General features: G+C 41.9%; 2 protein-coding genes across 6 annotated transcripts in view; one reads left to right on the top strand and one right to left on the bottom strand.

Moving 5' to 3' along the window:
- Positions 1 to 332: 332 nt before the first annotated feature.
- Positions 333 to 6,632, bottom strand: puraa (purine-rich element binding protein Aa). 3 transcript variants are annotated; one of them, XM_034606769.1, is made up of 4 exons: positions 6,463 to 6,632; positions 5,763 to 5,817; positions 5,392 to 5,482; positions 333 to 2,088 (listed from the first exon to the last, which is right to left on the bottom strand). In XM_034606769.1, exon 4 carries the CDS (start codon positions 2,005 to 2,007, stop codon positions 1,150 to 1,152), a length of 858 nt encoding a protein of 285 aa, XP_034462660.1. In that variant the 5' UTR covers positions 2,008 to 2,088; positions 5,392 to 5,482; positions 5,763 to 5,817; positions 6,463 to 6,632; the 3' UTR covers positions 333 to 1,149. The 3 variants fall into 3 exon arrangements, with proteins under 3 accessions (XP_034462660.1, XP_034462661.1, XP_034462662.1); XM_034606770.1 differs by having other exon boundaries at positions 5,392 to 5,479; XM_034606771.1 differs by lacking the exon at positions 5,763 to 5,817.
- A 1,369-nt stretch (positions 6,633 to 8,001) lies between these two features.
- The window catches only part of nrg2a (neuregulin 2a), a 73,895-nt gene continuing 58,739 nt past the window's right edge, over positions 8,002 to 23,157 (top strand). For 2 of the 3 annotated variants that reach the window (XM_034607024.1, XM_034607022.1), the window contains exon 1: positions 8,002 to 9,504. In XM_034607024.1, the coding sequence (XP_034462915.1) occupies positions 9,096 to 9,504 (409 nt within the window). In that variant the 5' untranslated portion in view covers positions 8,002 to 9,095. The remainder of the gene's footprint in view (positions 9,505 to 23,157) is intronic. The other variant, XM_034607023.1, reaches the window with a different exon arrangement.

Genomic DNA, 23,157 nt, shown 5'->3' with positions numbered 1-23,157 from the left:
CAATTAGAAGGGTCCTTGAGCCAATATTTTGGGAGACCAACGAAATCTATTTTAGTGCAGATTAACATGCAGCAACAGCACTCCTTGGCACCATATAGACTTTTATGACTGAACAACATCACAAAATGTTTGTTTCGGACTTACTAACCAATGACGCGCTGCGGAAATTTAGCCTTTTTTCTCCAGACCACGAAACCAATCAACACAGCATGAATGGGGTGTTTGTCTTATTATCTGCAACTCGGGCCATTTGCTACATGTTGTCACTGCACTTCCTCTATCAAATACACATTTAGTACCTTTAAAATGAATACATTGCATTGACAACGAGACACAAAGGTAGTCTATAATATACCCATCTGCATGGCAACAATTTCAACTGAAACAAAAATTACAATATTAATATTTCTTTGAATGCCTCTGGCAAATGTCATCATATCTGGAACCATTGACCAGTTCAATATATTTTAGATTTTTATGCAATGCATATTGCACAACAAATAGAGCACTTATTTCATTTAATGAAAATGCCTACATATTCCTTTTAATACATACATCTAACCAGTTTCCGAAGCAGGCCTAGCCCTCGTATGATTCATGTGTAAACACATCTCTACTCACAGGTAAAGGTTAATAGGATGGCATGTGACAACCTTTTACAAAGTCTTTTTTGAAATTTGGTTCAAAAATTAAAACGTCTGATTTGTGCTGAAGTCATTAGCTCACATGAAAAGGAAACTTTTTTCATCGGAACTAGGCAATAATTCCATTTGAACATTGCAAACACTTTTTTTTTTTTTACAATAACTTTAACGGTACAAAAGTTCTGTTAATAAGGGAAATAAACACTCAGTTCAATATTGTTTGTCAAGTAGGAAACAATGTTCAAATATAATGTTATTACTTTGTTTAGCAGCCTGTTAACTGTATTAATGGTGGATAAGTGGGGTAACATCCAGCGATGAGTGACAACATGTCATAACTGTCAGGTTGTGGAGGTTTCTTATATTGTGGGTGATGCTCCCTTGGAGTTAAACCATTACAGTTAAATCTTTAGATTTCTTTCTTTATACAGTAGAGTTCTTAATTATATTTCTCTTGTTATTTTTCATTACTCTTGCATCTTTTCTTCTTCTGTTGCTCTCTATATCAATCCTCGTCTCCATCGTCCGCCTGCATCTCCTCTTGTTGCTGCAGCTCGCTTGCCCTTTTCTCCCGCTGTTTCTCCTGGATCTTCTTCATCTCATCGGCATATTTACTGAAAGTATTCCCAAATTTGGACCACACTTTGTAGGGCACCGTGATCGAGTTGCGGTACGTGGGCTTCACCTCGCTTACCCTCATGAACACACCATACTTATTGGATCCGACGTCGAAGAAGAACCGCTTGTTGTCCACAGTCAATGACGACCCTTCGGGCAACTCCGCAGGTTCGTCCTCTACACCGTAATCGTCAATAAGTTTAGCCAAAGCGTCACGAAACTCAATAAGTCCCTGGGCAGGGAGAGCGATGGTCTGGCCTTGCGTGGATCCCAAACCGGGCCCCCGGTTAACGGTCTGCCGAATCCTCAGGAACCGTCCCCTCTGGTTCTCTTTCAGATCCATGTAGTATTTCCGATTCTCCCGCACCAAGAACTCGCTCTTCAGCGCTCGCCGGGGCTCGTCTTGGACCAAGCCCGGGTTGCTGGGACCCAGCTGGGCATAGTGTTCGATGAAGTCCCCCAAGTAGTCACGGAACTCGACCGCCACGGACATGGAGAGAGTGAGGCGGCTCTTGTTTCCACCGGCCCCGACTTCTGCTATCTTCAAGAAGCGGCCCTTCGCGTTCTGCTTCACGTCCAGATAGAAGCGCTTGTTCTGGATGTCAACCCGCTTCGACGCCAGCTCCTGGGTCTCGTGCTGGAGGCCGGTAGCCGAGCCCGCCCCTCCGGTCGCCAGGTGCATGGAGCCGAAGCCTGGGCCCGTGGCTGCTCCTCCCTGCTCACTTCCACTGTCTCTGTCCGCCATGATGCTGCCTGCCTGCCTTCTCCCTCTGTCTGCTGCAAAGCCACGGCACAGCCACTGCGAGCACCGCCGCTCTCGCGAGATCTGCACAGAGAGGTATGAAAAACGCGAGGGAAACGTTTCAATGCAGAGAGACGGAGGGTTTTTCACGGGATTTACTCAACACGGGGCCGCGTCACAAGTTAACATGGTTTGATTTAAATGGAACCATTGTTCTGAAGAGATCTGCACCTCTGCACCCAGGTTTAGTCCACATTCATGGGGCCCAGCGTCTGGAAACCATGGAGTGTTTTACTTCCTGGAGAGACCCTGTAGCTTAACTTGTGTTTTAGTTCAAAAAGATACAAAATATATATAATTTATCCATAATTAACACGTCATGTGCTTTGATTCTTTAATGTGCTGATTGTTTTAAAAACTATGTAAAACAAAGCTGTGGTAAAATGACCTAATTTTTTTAATTTGGGCCAAAGTCATTGATTTTGCAGGTCAGAAATGGTCCCACGCGTTCTTAAACTTTCACATATTTAGCCAATCAAACTAAATATGTACAAATATATATTTTTAAAAGAACATTCAATTGCATTCTATAAATACTAGCAACAAAACAGTGTTAATAGGCAATAAGAATAATTGATGTGCCCATTTACAGGGCTGCACACAAAGTGGCACAGGATCCGCAGCAGATCACTTTGTTTTTAATTTATAAACTTTATTATACAAAGTTTACAAAACAAGACTAGTCCACCATAACCTTGAGTTTAGCATTAAGGTCATGTAAAAACTGAAACGACACACCATTATAATATATTTATATACATATTTACATTTTGTCACATATTAATAATTATTTAATTTTCAAACACGATTTTACAGTTTTTAATCTTGAAATCAAATCTGCTTACCTGGCCTGGCAGTGAGGTGAAGTATCGTCTTACATGTCGGGCAGTGACTGCTTATGTTAAACGTGTTATAGGATCAGAAGTGATCAGGATACTTTCCAACATGTCACTGGACTCTCATTGCATTTAAACCGATAATATGCATCGTTTTAATAGGAGTATATTATTTTAGTTTCATTCCTCAATGTGGTCATCTTGAAGTCTTTCAAAAGAGATATATCCGAGTTTTCTTAAGGAATCGATTAAGGACGCATTTTAATACCAGTTGTAACTTGGAGCTGTTCTGATCGGATCTTTATACTTGGTCTGAACATGACCTAAATCACTCCATCCGTGCTCATTAGGTCTGCTTCCGCCAAATAATGTAACACCGGCTCGGCCCGACGTTGGCTCTCGTGCCTCGATCGCGCGCTCACGTGAGGCAATCGCCTTATTTTTAATCTTTGGCCTTGGTGCGACAGTCAGGTCGAGTAGTGATTTTTAGGATCTCTGTATAATGTAGGCCGCCTACAAGACTGCAGTCCTGCACCTCTGTCTCCAGTCTATTTAAAAGGTGTCATTCGGGTATCCAGACCTGAGCGTGCGAGGTGTCTTGTCTGTCTTACTGTGTGTCTTACTGTCTGTTTGTCTGTCTGTCTGTCTGTCTGTCTGTCTTACTGTCTGTCTGTCTGTCAGACAGACAGTAAGACAGACAGTAAGTCTGTCACATCCAGACAAGGCATGTGACGGATGTCAGAGCTGCTTTGTTCACAGCAGCATGTCACGCATTAGTATCCTAAAACATGTGAGTGTGACAGGCCTACATGCAAAGGATAAACCCACTAAAACACGTGTAGGCCACAGCAGGCTGCTAATGTCAAGGTAGGTCTACATACTCTGTAAGAGTAACAAGCCTACAAACAGCTGCTGACACGTCTCATGGGAATTTTCACCATACAATTCTATTTTTATTTATTTATTTATGCTCCAAAAAGGTCTAATGGTTTAATAAGCTAAACACGACGTCTCTGTCCCCATGCTGGCGATACTTACTTTACAGAGTAATTGAAGAATGGGATATACTGTATATATATGTGTATATTTTTTAAATTATTATTTTATTTTGCTGTGAATCCCTGTAGACTATGTCGGGTCGTTGTCAACGTTGGTATTTCTTCCTCAAGCATAAGAAAATGATAAATAAAGTATTTTTTCTGTATTGAAAAAGCAGCTTTTACACGAGTAATTGAAGCAGCAGCTTTTACGCATGTAAAAGTACCTTTTATCTGTATGATTAGATATAATCCAGCCAACAAGGGTAATAATTTCAGCCAATAAAGTTGACGTAAATAGTCATTAGAGAATGCGATAAAAAAAAAAAAAAGACCAGCATTGTGAAACAACGCTCCGTTTCGGCTGCACCCAAAAAGACTCATCACACGCCTTCTTTCCTTTTTCGGTTAAATATGTTAAAGACGATCTCAATGTGTGTGTGTGTGTTTATGTGAGAGCATTTAAAGTTAATAAGTCTCTCAGCTCTTTCAGTCAATATTCGTTATGCACTTCACAGATATTCATCTTAAACATGTGAGCTGTGGTCTTTAACATTTTATACAGCTTGAATCAAGTCGATTGTGATATAGGCCAGTTGTGTAACTTGATATGTGGTATTTTATTTCATTATGTATTGTTACAACATGGAAATGATTAAATGTTTTGCATTAAACGGACAATAGATCTATCACGTTGGCCACATTATTCAGAATAAATAAAAGACTACGTTACTTTTTAACATGGACATTTCTAAAGTGTTAAAGGCTGTTTTAAAGGCCTTAGTGGAGTTCAGTATAACATTGGCTGTAAATCCCAGAAACTTAAACCATTACAATCTTTTAATATTTATAAAATTCCCTCTAGATAGGCTTCTTATTATAGTATACTTATTTATAGATAATAATTAATAAAGCTTAATATTAAAACACACATTTAAAATGTTTATATATGTTGCTTTGCACTTGCATAGAAATGCATAATACTGATTAAGCTTTTGTAAATATAACTTTCAACCATTCATTGATACGACACTGGAATAATAAATAATATCCAATGGACGAGTATAGACTATGATACTAAGAAAGTTGATGACATTCAGAGATAAATTAACTATTTCATCAGCATGCTCGTATATTATTAGGCCAAAACAATAATAAATAAATAAATAAATAAATAGCCTATCATGTTAAAAAGGTAAAATCATTTAATTTATTACTGAAAAACTACCGACTATTGCTGTAATAAACATTCTTAGAAATAAATGACATCCATTTATCAGAAATATATATTGTTAAAAGTAGGGATTGGACCAAGACGTGAAACTACTAGTTGCAAATGAGGCGAGGTGAGCATGAAGGCCTGAAATCCATTTTCTGTTGTTTTTTTGTTTTTGTTTTTTTCATTTTATTATATTTATTTATTTATTATCTCATATAAAGTCATTGAAATATACCTGATATTCCCTCAAAGGTCGAGGGGCCTCCTGATCAGATCCACAGCATTCATCACTTCCTGTGCGGCAAAATCCAGTAACCTTTTGTCTGCTGGAGTAAATAGTTAGTGATCATAATGACCCACAACCAACATTCAAATAAGCATAAAAAAATTATTTAATCCAAACGAAATTATTCTGCAGCATGATGACCACACGGGCCTTTGATGCACAGATGCCTGAGGCATGCTGGCGCTTTATGGCGTCTTTGTCTGGAACCTTCCTTGTAGTTACATTGTCGCCTCGTTTAGTTTTTTTTTTAGTCAACATGTCTATTTGATTACTTACGTTACTTTGTTTATTTTATTTCCAAAGTTAAAGCTGCAGCTCACCTGCCGCTCTTTCTCTTCGGTTCTCCTTGGTGCAGGCGATATGACACACGCGAGTCTGCAAAACAGGTGAGTCATTTCTTAAAAATAATAGGAAAAATATATTATTTAGAAATTCTTCTTTTTTTGTTGTTGTCGGACACTTAATTTCTATGTAACCCGTAATATAAAATTCTAAATTTGTCATTTAATCCCACATTTTTATTCCAAATCTCACCTGTAGGACTATATGTTTCTATTTCTGTCTGGTTTACTGATACAGACCCTATCTATGTGCATGTTTGACAGTCCACAACCTGTCACTTTAACTAATCTATCAGCATTTCTTCTGTTTTTCTCTCCAATTTCTAATCCTGAATATGAATCACATAAATTAAATCTGCTCGGATGCTTAGGCCACGTCCAGCGCACATATCAGGCTCAAAAAAGCATTTTTATTGATCACCCCACAGTCTTTAGTCTGCACCCCAACACCGATATGTGGCTCTGCTCCAAATGCAGCTGTGTGTGCACCGTTTTCATTTCCACAGCAGACGCGTGCACGCTGACATAAGCTGCAATGCAATGGCTCTGTAAACTCGGCGAGAGCGATGACACGCACAGCGCTGCGCGTTATAAGACACTTAAGCGGCCGCAGGACAGTAACAACCCCAATGACACGTCAAAAAGAAACGCGTCGGTTCCTCCTCAAGCGGTGACCTACCGCTCCAGGCCGCTCAGTGTGCAGCCGCGGCGCCGCACAGCCTCACCGGGAAGCCGCTGGAGAAGAGACGGGGCAGAGGACGCATGCGATCGGGCCTCAGACAGCACAGAGGACCGCTGCTGCTTCCTCCACAAGATGGACAGGAGACGGCGAGTCGTGGCACGGACACACGCACAAGTTCAACGACGCACGTTTCACCTCTGATGTCAACACGCACTCAGTCACTCGTACGGCGGACGTGCGCCCCCCCTTGGCGCAATTGGGGAATTGCAGCTTTGCCTCCTGGTGGTTAAAAAAAAACAGACAGGGGAGCATTTTAGGCAATATAATGGAGGTGAGCGTCTAAATAAGTATTTCTACTAAATGAACTGAATGATACAAGCCACGTCTCACTCACAGCATGTTTGAATCCCTCAGGGGATGCATGTCACACCCGTGCACAAAACCTATTCAAGTTTTATTTGTCATATGCAAGTTAACACAGAGTCAACAGTACAATGAAAGGTGTTGGACAAGAAGAAACCGGTGCAATAGTTAAACAAATAGAAAATAAAAGGAGGTAGAAAGAGATTACTATTAAAAACAAAAGTCAAATACAATACAAAACTAAAACTATATACATTAAAAGGTGCAGTGTGACATTCGTTGCAAATGAAGTAACAACGTTAACTGTATGGATTATGTATGTATAGTTATTGCACCGTTTGTGTTTGCGTTTGTGCACATTTTCCCAAATAAAGTGCGAACAGGTTGTGTTGTTGTAAAACCAGCGCCTCACATGAGCAGTTATTGTCACAGTGACTAGGGTTTCATCTCACACACACACAGTTTGTGTGTCTGTGTCTGACATCAGCTCTGTAGTTCTAATTTATAGGCCCTGTAAACTTTCAGCACCACGGAGAGCAGCCAGGTCTGCTTCAGCTCTGCAGGACATGGAAACTAACGTAGCCTCATTTTACAGGTTTTCACAGGTATATGTGCATTTTCTTATGTAAACTTAAAACAAAGATTTGTTCTGGGACTCATGGCCCCCCTGTTAATTTGATATAAGTATTTATTTATTGTCCCAAACTCATTATTCAGAACACACTGAGCATGTTTTGTTGGACTGAGTTCAAACGTGCTTTTCCTGAGTTATAGGTACTTGTGTAGCTTGATTTACAGCAAGTGTGTGTATGTGTCAGATTTGTCACAAATAGAGTGGTCAGCAGATGTCGCTCTTTGTGAATACTGTCAGTACAACAGCCTGCATCCGCATTCCCATCCAAAGCAAACCAATACTATCCTAACCCCACAAACATAGCATTAGATGATAAACAAACGTGTTGATATGGTATATTATGCATCTTATTTAGGTCCAGTTCCTTAAAGAGCTACTTTATCACGTGAACACATTCTTCTAAAAACACACTTTCCCAGATGTTTCTCCCTCTGAAGTGATTCAACTATGTCATTTCTCTGCATTGGATCCAACACAGACCTCCTACTAGTTTTTAGCAGTATGGATTTGATGCGGAGCTTCAACATCAGTTTTTTTTTGCCAGAGGCAGAGCAGCGAATGTGACCTGAATGCAGGGCATGACTTAATGCGATGAGACGCAAAACTCATTCAAAACAGTCTCCTGAAGAATGTGAGAAAGCTTTCGCAGCCTTAGTCATCGCAGCCATATGATTTCTCCCAGGCCCCGCGGAGTGTGTGTGTATATATGCGGCTGCATGTGAACCGATTTGATTTTTTATTTATTTGGAGTGATGCCTCGGCTACAGTAAGATGCGATTTTGAGGAGGGACAGTCATGGATTTAGGATTTCACTCTAACGCGAGATCGCCGCTGATAAAACACCATGGAGTGATTGGCACACAGTAGATCGACCTTTTTGGTCCATCGTGTCTCGGTGCTCCGATCCTGCGTTTTTTTGTTGTTGTTTTTTGTTGTTGACGGATCCCCTTGGCAATCGGCATTATTTCCTCCCCGTCTGTGGCTGTATAGTGGGGGGAGGCGGAGAGAGAGCCGCTGTGGAAGGCGGCGTATTAGCGCTAGAGCTGCCGATCAGGAAGGAGAAAAACTGTTTTATTTTTTTTAGGGGAATGAAACGTGGCTTTTTGTTCTTGCGAGCGGACCAAACTTGTGCTCCACTGCAGCATTTTGCGTCTTCTCCCTCCGCTGCAGAATATACGGAAAGGCATCATATAGCGATGCCCCACCACTGCATTTTTTGGGCAAAGATAAGAGTGGCGTCGTCTTGCAGTTCTAAGGCTACTATGGCAGCATAAGGGGGGCATCGTCTTCTGGAAGGGGGAGAATCCTCCGATTCCTCGCTTGGCTGCATCTACAATGCCTTATTATTATTATTATTATTATTAGCGGAGAGCAGTGACTGGATTTGAACCCCCAGCATCATCCCGCGGTTTCCCCCCCGTCTCAGAAGCTGCTCTTTACCCATTGCAAATCACTCGAAAGAAGCAGCGGATCCCGATGGCATGGACACTTATGCAAGGTCTGCCGCCGCGCTGCCGTGCTACTGGAGCCTCCTCGCTGTCTCTTCATTCAACCCAGCTCCGTCGCCATCGCCCCGCAGCCGAGAGAGCCCTGCCGCAACGCGACCAGCGACCACCGAGCCAAAGCAGGCGGCATGAGGCTTGATTCAGTGCATTTATCCATGCTGGTCATCGGGGTCTCATTCGCCTGCTACTCCCCGAGTTTGAATTCCCTGCAGGACCAGGCTTACAAATCCGCCGTGGTGATCGAGGGCAAGGTGCAGTCCACGCCTGGGAACGTCTCCGCGGAGACGTACCGTGTGAATGTCAAAGTGCTGGATGTTTGGCCCCTGAACAGCGGGGGTCTGGAGCGGGAGCAGCTCGTCACCGTGGGGGAATTCGGATCCGAGGCGCCGTGCACCAAAGTGAAGAAGAACCACAAGTACATTTTTTTCATGGACCCCACTGACCAGCCCTTGGTTTTCAAGGCATCGTTTGCGCCTCTGGACACGAATGGGAAGAACCTTAAAAAGGATGTTGGGAAGGTCTTGTGTTTGGACTGCGGTAAGTTAATGCATTGTGGATCACCGGTGAAGTCCAAACCCGGAAGAACGAACGCTCTAATAACAGCTCCCTTGCTTATAGGGCTTTTTGGTAACAGGTGCTCTGTTGAATTGTGGTTATTGTGGCCACAGCATGGTTTGGAGTCGGTGGGTGCCAGATAAGGTGCCTAAGGGGCGTCTATGCAGCAATTTTCGACAACTCTCGCAGGCTCCCATAGCCCACATGATCAATCAAACTCTCTTTCTCTCTTTCCCTCTGCTATTCTCTCTCCCCTCAACTGCATCAGACATGCGCCTCGCACTGTTGCTTGTGAGGAATTGCAGTTTGTGTGTATCGAACTATCTGCATCCTGCAAACCCGCATTATACTTTTAACCTTTTATTGACACTTCGCGATGCAGCTCTTACTCCGTTGACCTGACACACAGATAAATTTCTGTTTAATCAACATGTTGCTTCTCGTGTGAACATACAGACCTCATGCATTTCATGGACCCGGTACGATTTCAGCACCAGGGACAGCGGCCTGTATCGCTGGTATCACGTGTGCCCTAAGCAAACTGGTTCCTGGTCTATATTTAGGTTCACGACCTGCTTTAATGCTTTAATACCCTACACTTTGGCATAGCCTGCGGTTCTGTCCTGTACTCACACATATTCTCTGTACCAGCAGAGGGCCATAGCACTGTGTGTTACAGTCCTAACCTACAACCTATGAGATGGTTGTTGAGAATATGAAATAATCAACTTCACCACCCAACACTTTTTCAAGATTCACGCACAAGAAGTTCAGGGATGGACTGTGGTCAGTAGATGTCGCCCTCAGGGAGTCATTTTAAACATCCGGTACATTTTATGTTGTAGTAAGGTGCTCTTTTATTGTCACTCCTGATCTTCAAGTGTATTTATATTGTTAAATGAACAAATTGACACCATGGCTTTTTGCAGGATTCCCCAATTTAAAATATGATGGGTGAGGATATTGTTTAGGCTTTGCAACCTATTGATTAAGTACAATGCAGCACACTGTTGCTGCAGTACGCCGCACACAAATAGGTTACCTTAATTCATGCACGGAGCAATGTATTGTCTAGTGACCAGATCTGTGGGGTGTCTTGTCACCACATCTATTTCCTTCAATGGCACAGAAAGTTTTCTTGCTCTTCACCTGCAGGTAAAATGTGTTTCCACTACTTTATAATTAAAGTAACAACAGGATCTTATCACAGAGCCACTCCTTTTCTTGTGTCCACAGCTAATGTCCCACGCTAGTCAGCACCTGCACAAGCTCAAAATAAGTCGTAGCTTTTCTTTCACTTTAAATGTAATGAGCCAATTAGAGCACACGTAACACACGCAACATATTTTACCTCCATTGTAATGTTTAACACAGTTAAGCTTCCACTCAAGTGTTGTGGCCAAGAACATAATGTGTGTTCTATACTGCCGCCTCCTTACAGTCACTTACCCTGCACTCATGAGACACAAATTCTCCCCTCTCTTCTTGTTTTTGCCACTCTCACTCTGGCTTCTAAACTCATCATCCCATTAGAGAGGTAACATAAAATGTACCTTATTACCTCTCGAGTTTCTTTAGCAGTCCAAATGTCCCCCATGAATTCTTCTGCCACTTAGCAGTGCTTGTCAGTGGTGTGCTTGAACTGGCGCGGCCACCTCACAGTGTTACCTGAGAGAGTTGCCACACCCTCTTCCTGAGGCTGTGTAGATCTTTATCTAGTTCAAAGTACCCAGCAACATAGCTAATGTGGCTCTGGTGGGCCATTGTAACTGAGGGGATTATTCCTCTTCTCCCCAATCATAACCATTTTCAAGCTAGCCTCTCATACAGACACATAAACAGTCAGTCCCCTGACATCCTTGGGTCCCTTTGAGCTCCCTTCGTCATTCAGCAGTGGCTCAAGGTCGCAAATGTTGTGTTGACTACCTCTATCCCTCATATTAATTTTCCCAAACATTGTATTTATTGCATATATTTTATTGGCCACCCTGTCAACCTTTCACTGGTGCACGTGCAGCTTTGCCTGGGCCTAGCCTCTGAGTCCAGGCCCACTCAGCAGCACACATCCCAAACTTGCCTTAAATCCCTGTAGTGCAGAAGAACACAAGCTCCTAAGCGTGGGAATCAAGGGACTGAATGTACATACTGTACAGCTCACAACGTGATGCAGTTGTTGTCCTCTGGTTCCTAAGGGCCGCCTGAAAAACAGCGCTCACCGCCTGCACCCTTTCGTCAGGCCTCAGTCAGCTGGGACTTACTGATACACTGTTTTTACTGATTACAACGAACATGCAGCATCACAAAAAAAATGCGAATGCAGGATAATTGGATCAAACTTCTTGCCAGTGTCAAAATTATATCGTATCTGAAACTTTAATATTGTCTCTGAGGCTATTGTACTGTAAAGAGTCAGTGTACAGACTGTAAGCAGCAAGTCCAGTGCTGCTTCGTGACAAGTCACTGACGATCAAACACTTTCACCTCTAAAAGAAATGTGCCTTAACATGTATGTAAAATGAATATTTGACATACTTTTGTTTCACAGAGGGCTATATTCAGTATATGACTGCAGCCACCTGAAATGACATTATAAAGCCATGACCTATTCCTCAGTGCACACTTTGTTACCATCCGCAGCAGATTGGCTGGTATTTTTTTTCACCCTGTGTGTGTGTGCGCATGTGTGTGTGTGTGAGTGTGTCATCATGGCAAAGTCTGTGTCCTGGAGACTGTAGCAGGAACTACCACAGAGGAGGATTTAAGTACTTTGGTGTTTTTATGTCTGTGTGTCTGTGGACAGATTGTGTCACTGCGATAGCATCACAACTGGCCAGATAGTTATGAAATCGTACAGGTGTGTAGCCGAGATATCTATGACTTCCAAGAGTCTGGTCTGATTCACGAGTTGTCATTACCCATGTTATAATCTAGTAATTACCACTGAGTTCTCATGGGTTGCAACATCACCATGTCGACGGGTGTTATGGCTGCTGTGATCCCATCCCTGTCTTTACAGTATTTAGTCCTTGTTTTAGCTGGTTGAATGTACACTAACCTACAGCACGTTGCTAGGAACACCATACTAATGCAGAGTAGAGCCTCTCTTTGCTCTCTAAACAGCTTCTGTTCTTCGTGACATGGATTCAACAAGATGCTGGAAACTCTCCTCTGAGATTCTGCCCCATGTTGACACGATTGCATCACATCATGTCTGCAGAATAATCAGCTGCACATTCACGCTGCCAATTTCCTGTTCTACCAAATCCCGAAGGTGTTCTATTGGATTCAGATGTGGTCACTGGGGAGGCAACTGAAGTACACTGAACTCGCTGTCATGATCATGAAACCAGTTTAAGACGACTTTTACTTTGAGACCTGCTGCATCATCAGGCTGGAAAATAGCCATTGGAAGAGGCTGTGAAGTACATATTCATCAACATTACTCAGATAGGCTGTGACATTCAAACAATGATTGATTGGTGTTAAGAGGCCCAGAGTGTGCCAAGAAGACATTTTTCACGCCATTACACCACCAGCAGCAGCCTGGACTGTTGACACAAGGCAGGTTGGGTCCATGGATTCAATCTATTGATGCCTAAGTCTGTCCCTATTATCTGCGTTCCTCTGCAAAAATACACATCCATCAGAGCAGGGTGTGCTATTTTGTTCAGTGTTGTCTCATATTTCTCTCCTTGGCTTACAGGAGTAAAACATGGTGAAGGGGGTCTTCTTCTAGTTGTAGCCCATCCACCTCATTGTTTTGTCTCTGAAATACTCTTTATAAATCCACACCAGTTATAATGAGTGGAGTTAACATGTCCATTCTGTCACCTCCAACCAGTCTGCTCACTCTCCTCTGATCTCTCTCATCAACAGATGTTTCCATCCAGACGACAGCCGCTTACTGGAAGTTTTTGGTTTTGGCTGGAAAACATCAGTTTCAGAAATACTAACCAACAATGATGTCATCGTCTAGGTCACTGACATCACATATTTCCCCCATTCTGATATTTGATGTGAAAATTAACTGAAGCACCTGACCAACATTGTTTTTAATGCGTTGAGCTGCCTTAACACGATTGGCTGATAGTTGCACAGATAAGCAGGTGTACAGGCGTTCCTAATAGTGTGTGGTGCATGTTGGTAGGCTTGGTGTGGAAGTACTGAACAATAGAGTGTCTTCTCTACTCTCATGCTTTCATTCATTTGTCCTGAGTGGAATCTAATCCATCGACACACTGAATGCTTTTTAATGACAGGAGCAGAGAGGGCTACAAAAAATGTGTATACCCTGATTATCTATCATTACCAACTTTGTAGTATGAGTATCTAGTGCCTCACAGCAAGAAGGTTCCAGGTTTGAATTGTGGTTCAGCCGAGGTCTTTCAATGTTCTCCCCGTGTCTGTGTGGGTTTTCTCTGGGTACTGTGGCTTCCTCCCACAGTCCAAGATATGCATGTTAGGGGAGACTCTAAATTGTCCATAGTTGTGAGTGCAAGAGTGAGTGGTTGTTCCAGGTTGGACCCCACCTCTCGCCCCAAATCGGCTTGAATTGGCTCCAGCTCCCCTCTCAATCGTCAGAGGACAAGCGGTATAAGATAATGGATGGATGAACCAAACTTTGTTGATCGTGTGCTGAGCTTTATGCCACTTATTACTTTTTAAAGATCATCTGAGGGTCTGAGATAAAATGAGATGTGTCCTAATGCGAGCGGACATTTTTTTGATTGGAGTCCAGTCAGACATTGCTGTAACCTCAAGTATGTCACATCTGCCTTTTAGCTTAGCATAACAATAGTGTTAGTAGTGTCCCTCGCGGTGCAGCCTGAATCAAGAATCGTGAAACAGATGTGGTAGGTGAGGCCTCTGGCTTTGAGACTATCCATTGACTCCATGGAGGAGACCTACATAATTTCATTTTGCGGTTGCATGTGTGTGGGTGTATGCAGACTGGTGGGAGCACTGTATGAGTGTGAGACAGTACAAATCGGTGCAACACTGGGAAAACAAAAAAGGTCCACGTCCTTACTTAGGCAAATAATTCTCACTTCTTTGAGTATTTCTGTGTTGCTAATTAAGGCCATTGATTTGTTTTACATTAATTAGTGTAACAGTGTTGTGGTGAACGCACACTCTTATCACTAGCCTGTCACTGTGAAGTCCCAGTGTACGCAGGTCGCAGCTGCTGCATTGAGGTGGTAGACAGGCGGGACTCTGCCCCGAGCGATGCATCTTTCCATGAAGTGAGAGAGTTCCTCAGAAGAGCCTAGACATAGAATAGGAATGACAGCTGCTGATGGCTACTGGCTTCTGTGCTTATCCCACAAATTTGTTTGGTGGAGGCGGCATGAATCAACAATGCGTCCGCACGTTGGTCATTGTATCCGAATGGCACCCTCAAGGGCAATTCGGCAAACAGTCGCTGATTGTGACAAAAGGTGCTAATTTATTGTTTTTTTCACCACTGAGATTATTGTCATGTACAGGATGTGTGTGTTTGTTTTATATAAGCGTGATTGAAGTGTTTTCCACTGTCAGCGATGTTGTGTGCGGAGCAGGAAACACGGATTGTTTTGACTGAGGTTACACTGCATGTTTCCGGGACCGTTTTCCATGTTCACTGGGTCATTTATGTCGACTTTCCGCCCGCTGATGATCCGCTCGGCGACTCTACTTTGACAACATGGCTTGATGTATATTTATGAGATGTATGACAAAGGGGTATGGCCATTTTCAGTAATTGGCGGCTCATTTCCCTGTCCTATTAGGGCACTTTCTCACAATCACTCAGACTTCTTCTCCACATCTCTTAAGACGCAGAATTTTTTTTTAAAGCCATTTTTATGACAGCGTCCATTCTGTCTATCCTCTACTTAAGTCACACTTTTGCAGTGACAGGCCAGGTTTCACTGTAGAGTTGTGGTTTTACTGAATCAGGTCAGAGTTGATACCACAGCTGTTACAAAGCAGATGTGTGATGGGAGTAAGTGTGGAGCTCGGAGCCTCTCAGTCACTGGGCTTTACCCTGCAACCACATTAAATCAGGTTGATGTCATCAGGTGGTGTTTGTGACTGTTGCTGCCTAGTGGTATCACACAGTGACGGAGAGAAAAACAAAATAAGACTCTGTCTTTTCACAGTCTTAAGTTGAGTGGGTTGTTTGGTGGCAGTATTTTTTTGAGCCAATAGTTTGTCTAATTTTCTACAGTGTCTGCTGATTCATCTATTCTTTACAGCACAGTGCAGCTCGTAACAATACGGGATGTTTGTTGAGGTTAGATGACTTACACAGAAGTGAGGAATTTAAACTCCTCTTCTGCTCCTACTTTGGTCTTCTCAACGTTTTCTTGGAAGCGCCTCACAGACATAATCCATCTCATAAATTAGAAATGTTTTAGATCATATTTTCAAAAAATCCATACGGTGTAATTATTTGTCTGAGTATATAATCTTAAAATTAATTTTGATACTATTATAGCTACAGCGTGTTTATTGTTGTGTTGTACAGTGGAATTTTGCTTCTTTTGCGTAAACAAATACATAAACACGTGCAGATGCTATACAGTCCCATTATGTGCATATAATGTACTGATGCTGTATAGATGAAACGAATACATCCCTGCAATAATCCGGGTAGAGACCTTGTGTGTATTGTTAAGAGGATCTAGTCTACTGTTGGTTAAGCTGTCTGCCACCGTCATAACACTAATCTAACACTAATCCGTATATGTACATTATCTGTAGCATAACCACCTCGTTTATAACCACATATAAGAAGTGGGGTGAGAAATGTCTGTTTTGGTAGTTATTAAATATTTATGCCCATTAATTTTTCCACATACATCTTTTTTATGGTAGCCTACTAGCAAAGCTCTATAGCTTTTGGCAAATTCAAACTTATAAGTTTTAAAGCATACACATAATTTATGATGAGCTTTGGCCGAGGCTAACCAGTGTTTTGTTTGATTATAGCAAACAAATACAGTGTTAATACAGATTTTTAAATGCAATTATTATCAATAATTTGGAAAGAGCATAGAACGTAAAGGTAGAGGGTTAAAATTTGCTGAAATGGATCACAACATGCTAACAGACACACAGAACTGGCATGTTATCTGCTTTTTATATGTGTCAGCAAACAGAATAACTGTGAACCTTCTCAGATGATATATTCACTGTCCTATACAGTGTTGCTTTGGTTTCAGTCCTCAAATAGGTCAGATGAGACTCTTTAAGTCATGGCACAATAGTAATTTATATAAGAAAAGTGGACAGTAGTTCCACTTGATACTAATACAGTGATGCAAAATAGCACTAGTTTGTACTCAAACTGAAAACCAGATCAAACTAAACAGCTCTGGACTCTGTTTTCCAAATTATTGCCAATCAAATGCCTGCATATCATTTTCACCGCTGGTGTTAACTGTGCGTTTAGAGAAGAACCATAGACTGTATATAGAGATGGATATCACATCCTTCTCCCACTATCCAGAAATGAAGCCAAATATAAATGCTGACATCTTGATCATTTAGAGACAGACTCTGCACTTTAGCAATCAGGAAATGGCGCCGTGGTAGCAAGGTCCCGCTGATGCAGAGGCTTGACCAATCGTGAGTCAGTCTCAGCTGTCAATCTTGACATTTCACCCAGTTTTGTAGCACCAAATAATAATAGTATTAATAACCTCAAATTTATTTGATGTGTACTTTTACTTTTTAGTCCAGGTCCCATCCACTAACATGGAGAAGGCGTGATTTATGTCTAATGCTGCAGCCAGCCACCAGGTGGCAATCAAGAGCTTTTGTGGAGCAGTCATGTCCATCTTCATATACAGTCTATGATCGGGAATCACTGTCATCCATGACGTGATATCCATTACTTGACTGGTCATTACAACAGTGGCTCCTCTGACCTTCCAGTTAGCTATAAGCCCGCGTGCACAACGTCAGGGGACGTACTCACCTAAATGGAATGCAGCCATTATTAAGGCTATTAGTTACACAAAATGTCTGCCTCCAGAGAGGTCTAAGCAGCTTGTCTGGCATTTCACACCAGCTGAACTCTTACAAATAGATCCAGAATGTGATAATGTCACAGAGGAGATCATGAGCACGGGAGTCTGACTAGGTTTCATAGTCATCCTGCCAAAGTCCAAAATTATCCAAAAAAGACGAGCATCATCTCTTTCATTTTGGTGGTTAAAAAATACCAAATTTAATATTCATTTATTTGTCATTAGTAACATTAGTTTGAGTGCTCTCAGATTCGTATTGAACTAAGGGAATTCTAAGATCTTGACTTGTGTGCCTGGAGATTTTCAGGATTATACTCAAAGACTAAATGAAAGAGTCAAAACAAAGTTGTGTTATGATAGACTACAGTAAGCCAACAAAAAAACCTTGGATTATAGCGTACATATTCTTATCACCACCTCTTCACCACTTCTGATGGAAAACCCCTCCCTTTGAATAACTACAGAGCTGTTTGTGATGCTAGAAAATCTCCAGACACGACACAAAACCAAGTTGTTATCACCTGCTAATTCTGCCCTAACGTGCTGCACCACAAAACTAAAATAGTATCAGTTTAGTCCTGCGTGAGCGGTTTACCCACTCTGCTGTGACGGACGCTGTGTTTTGCACAGTTGTGGATGTCTGCTTAACATGCCCTTTGATTGCTCACACACCAAAGCAATGCTTTGGATGATTATACATTTTTATGCCGTAATACAGAATTACGTCTGGGCTCATGGAGGATAATGGGGTTACTCTAAGTTCTGAAGGATAAGAAGGGTGAGGACAAGTGTGTAGTGTGTAAGGCCATTTAAGGCTTGTTGTTTCATATCAAATTTAACATGTGATCCACATAACTTCAAATAGTTTTGCTGAGATTTTCATTTAATTATAACTCTATAAATGTTGCGACTGGGGAGGTTTGGAAAATAACAGTCAGCAAAAAGGCATCCGCAGAAATGCTTTTTCTTACACAACATAAAAGGCCTAATATGCACTGTGCAATGTTATATCACCAATCTGTTACAATATTTAATATGTTCTATTTTTGTACTAATGTTTGACTTAAAGATTTGTTTTATTAAGTTGTTTTGTAGTAGAGCAAAGAGCCATTTTTGAATAAGCATTTGGTCATTGAGTACCTGCATTTGCATCTCAAGAGACTTGACAAGCAGGTCACCATCTTTGATGATTACAGAAGCATTTTTTATACATATCACACTTTTACTTCCTATAATTGTCAATATACAGCATCGCCTACAGCACTGCTGCAAAACTGTGCTTGCAAGCAGCAGAAATCCGTCGTCAGACAGAGGAGCAGGTTTGGGGTCGGCTGCTGGTGGTGTGAACGCAGATTAGTTTTACAGTCAGTACATAATGTCACAACCGATAATCTCCATTAATCTGGCTTGAATTCGTGGGATAAAAGCTGCTTTTGGATCAGCAAAACTATTTGAACAGAATTTTCCTTTTTTTCCAGAGAGGACACAGACATTTTAACATTTTCAGAATAGCTTGAGATGTATGTGATATTTCTAGAATAAATTGCATTAAACTTTACATCTAGCATCTGCCTCCAGATAAACTGTGGTAAGCTGAACAATAGAGAAACAGGCAGACATATTTATAGCCCAGTTTTATGCTGGTTGTAGAACTAAAATAACTCTATACGCTGATGAAAAAAAATCCTTTATACGGTGGAGTTATTTTTGTCCTTTTATCTCATTAAATGCTACCAGCTGCAAAACAGCTGTTTGTTCAGTATCAAGCAAACGAAGATATACTCACTATAAATGAGATGGAAAATACGTTTCAGTAAATGTTCTACAAAAAAGTACAGCACTCTCACCAAAGTCTGTTTTTTGGATTTTGCACAGTTTCTCTCTCCTGCTCAGCCTTTCCAATAATTAGGGCTGTGAGCTTTTCACCCACTGAAGAATGTTGCCTTCACCACAATGAGGCAGTATATGATCAGGATCAGGAAGCAGGACAAACAGGGAAAAGTTGAAAGGGATGAGTCCGTTGGGAATGTCCCAGCAGTTGTTAGATTCCCTGGCCCTGTGGCTGGAGCTGTGTCAAAGAGGGGCTCAAAGGCCCACAGTCACTGCACAGTGTGGGAGATATGTGCAGGATAACAACTGTGGAAGTCACTGTGTTTCAGATTTGACTTTGTTCAGAACAGGAGGCCATCTTTCGGGAGTTAGAGCCGTGCTGCAGTCTGCCTGGAAGTGGATGTGTTTGTGATTAAACTGACCACAATGGTGTGTCCTTCGGGGAGAGACGGTCATGTACAGTGTTTGACCGTGGCCAAAAAGGTGCCCGGCAGTAAAAACATCCACAGGCCCCCTGTACTACACAGCACCAAAAATACAAACTAAAAGAAAAGAAAAAAAGAAAAAAAAGAAAACACATGAGCTGAGACTGATACCTTAGAAGAATGCAGTTCTTTTCTTCAGTTACAAATAGCAACAATACATGACCCATGTCAAGATTCAAATATCATGAAAGACAATCTGCAGTGAAATTCAGGACCAGAACCTGCTTTATAATTTGACCTGTTGATATTTCCGACCTCACACATCCGCTGTTGTTGTTTTTTATATGTGCTTTTATCAGCCTGCTCTTTACGACTCTGGATTCTCCGGCTTTGTGAAGGCAGTTTAAGTTTACCCATGTCTTTTGAATCATTCAGTAATTTGCAGCTATCTTGGGCTGCAATACTCTTCCTTCACAGGCTGCAGCCGGTGCATGTTATTAAATATTTAAAGCATTTTTTCCTGTGCACAGCATGAAAGGTTGTCGACAAAATTAACCCTTTAAAGTCACAAATACGACCAGCGGCAAACCAACAAACAGGAATCAGTGCAGAGGAAACAAAATATATATAGTGCAGGAATCTGCAAAAATAAACAAGCACTATGCACCGTACGTGCATATACAGAAAAAAAAGATCTCTCTACCTTTTTATTGTATTTCAGCATTAAAGAAGAACACAGTGTATTTGAAGCCTTGCAACCAGGAGAGAAAAAAACAGGAGACAAATCAATCATTCATCATTAATAAAACCTTATTTCCTGTCTCTTTTGGCATTGATTCTTCTGTCTTATGTTCAGAAAATAAAGCAGTTCCATGCCCTAAATCTCTTCGACATACACAGTATATATGTATCCAGCAGATTGACTAAAACTTGGAAGGGGGAAAAAAGCTGCCAATAATGTTTTCCAGGGCTATTAGCCTTGTTTTATATGCATTTGGCTTTGTTAACATCTATTGACAGCCCCATTATTAACCCTGTTTAGTCTGGTAATCTAGCTCCGGATCAATGCATAACTCTGAGAAACCCAGGTAAGCTCATTTTTCAATGATCTGAAACCCGAATAAGCTGCTTGATTCCCTCCGATATGAAACTGGTTGCTGTGGCACGCACAGTCCTTCCCTGCTGCTTGTTGTCTTTGCAAACTCACACTGACACGGTGGCTTTTTTGTGATTCACATTTAACAGATACTTTTTGTATGAACAGTATAATTGCATGTAACACCGGGCTTGTCGTCGGGAGTGTCAGGATCAAACAAATTACTGTTGAGAGCAACATTGTTTTGGCATGTTGTTGTAGAAGTAACTTTCTCAGTCCAAGGAGGGAGGGCGAAGCTGGCGGGCACAAATTTCCACGTTCTTTCTCTTGTAGATCTTTCTAGCTGTGGGCGTAGCGCCACAGACAACACATTCCATAATATTCCATGCACAGGTCCACAGATGACAACAGGGATCCTCAATTGCAGGGTGTCAAGAAGGTTTGTGTAAACAGCTTATGGTCGTCAGTGTCAAACTCCGCTGCAGTTTATTTATAACAGATTTTAGAAAATATGTGCATCATATTATTGCCAATTTCAAGTAAAGACCTGATGAAGCGCGTGGATTTGTTTCACAATTTTGGTCTGTGTATGTCATCCCGCTCATAGCCTTCGAAAAACAACACGCAAGAGGGAATCTTATCGCTTTACTCATGGAATGAATTCATGATGAAAACAAGGCAACATGTTTTGACTGGAAGTTGGAAAGTTTCTCATAACTTGTAAATGTAAAAAATCCAGCTTAAGGTTTCTCAGGTTGCAGGCAGAAATACTTCAGCTAATTAATACTGGTGTGTCACGTTGGGCCACATTTTGCTTTCGGTTGCTTAATTGTGATATAATATGCATCTTCTTGCAGCGTCACCTCCACGAGGTGTTAAGTAGATTCACAGGAAGCAGCATGGCACTGAATGACTCTTTATATGGTGTCTTGTACATTTCCCATCATGCACCACTTTCTACCCACATGTCTTCCCACCAGACGTCTCCTGGTTTTATCTGTGGATTTGAACACGTTGTGGGATCTGTTGTTCTAATCATGGGAAACGGAGCATTTACAGAGACGAGCACATTCGGCTACAAAGCTATGTATTAACTTTTACAACCTTTTTTTAAAAAACTTACATAAACCAAAAGTCGTCCCCTGTTTGTCTGCATGTTGAGCTTCGCAGAGGAATACAAGCAAGTTACGCAAATTTCTTCCCGGCCGAGTGCGGATGCTTGCCAAAGCTTGGGTGTGTTATTCTTTGGGTAATTGTCTGAATTTCTGTAAAGTTATTTTCCTATAATTCTGTGTTGGCATGCATATGCATGTTTCCCTGCGTCTGTTGTAACGTGGCTACTTTCACATTGAATTCGTGCAAAGATTCAAGCATGATGCATTGCTGGAAAAGGAAATCATACATGAACTGCGTGTTGGTCCCAAAGTGTAATATTAGAATCCGTTGTAAATATGCGGAGAAAGCTGACAGTGTCCATGACAGGAACTTCAACAAAACGATAGGGAACAAAAGGACCATGGGAAGGGCAACTGTGTTTGTGTGCAGCGTGCCGAAGTGTTGAAAAGAGGGGCTGCCGGCACTCCCGCTGGGCGCCTCCCGGTGTGTTTAAGGGACGTGTCCGGCCATGTTCACCCCATACACACAGCACATATCCTGAGAGAAGGTTTGTTTCCTCAGGTATGTTGTAGGTGTGGATTGATGTGTGTCTTAACATGAAAAGACTTTAAACAGAATGGAATGGCTTGTTAGCAGGGTTTGGAAGTGGACCAAGACGAAATCATGTTCCCTTCAGCGGTGAAGGGGGTCTCCTGTTCTGAGGCAGAGGTTTGTTTCAGCGTACATTGATTATAGTGGAGGTGAATTTCATAACTCTGCGGTCCGTGCTCGTGTGTTACCGTCCCGAATGCAACACAGAGGAGGAGCTGATAAAAGATTATGACACTGCTGACTCACAGAAGAGTCAGCTGTAAACAACAAGTCGACGCACTCAGTTTTCCTGAGTAATACCAGTATTTCTGCAAATATTTACACCCGTTTTCGGTTCACTATCATCCCACTGCAACATGACCAGATACTTGACACTTACAGTGACTCTTGCGTGTGCTGTCTGTTTCTAAAGCCCGTGACACCATCGAGCCCCTTCGGAAGTCCTTGAGCCTTTTCCGGAGTGGATGATTTTGGGAAAGATATTGTGAATTCCCACAGGGGTTTCATTCATATTCATAAGGGGTACATTTACTTTTTTTCCCAACACACCTTAGTGGTTAGG

Source organism: Hippoglossus hippoglossus, chromosome 14 (genome assembly GCF_009819705.1).
Source record: "Hippoglossus hippoglossus isolate fHipHip1 chromosome 14, fHipHip1.pri, whole genome shotgun sequence".
In the NCBI taxonomy this organism is placed as follows: Eukaryota; Metazoa; Chordata; class Actinopteri; order Pleuronectiformes; family Pleuronectidae; genus Hippoglossus; species Hippoglossus hippoglossus.
Note: the sequence above shows the minus strand (reverse complement) of the source record. Positions and strands in the feature narration are given on the sequence as shown.

Bases quoted from the DNA above. Each gene is read 5' to 3' on its own strand.
- puraa (XM_034606769.1), bottom strand. From the start codon at position 2,007: ATGGCGGACAGAGACAGTGGAAGTGAGCAGGGAGGAGCAGCCACGGGC.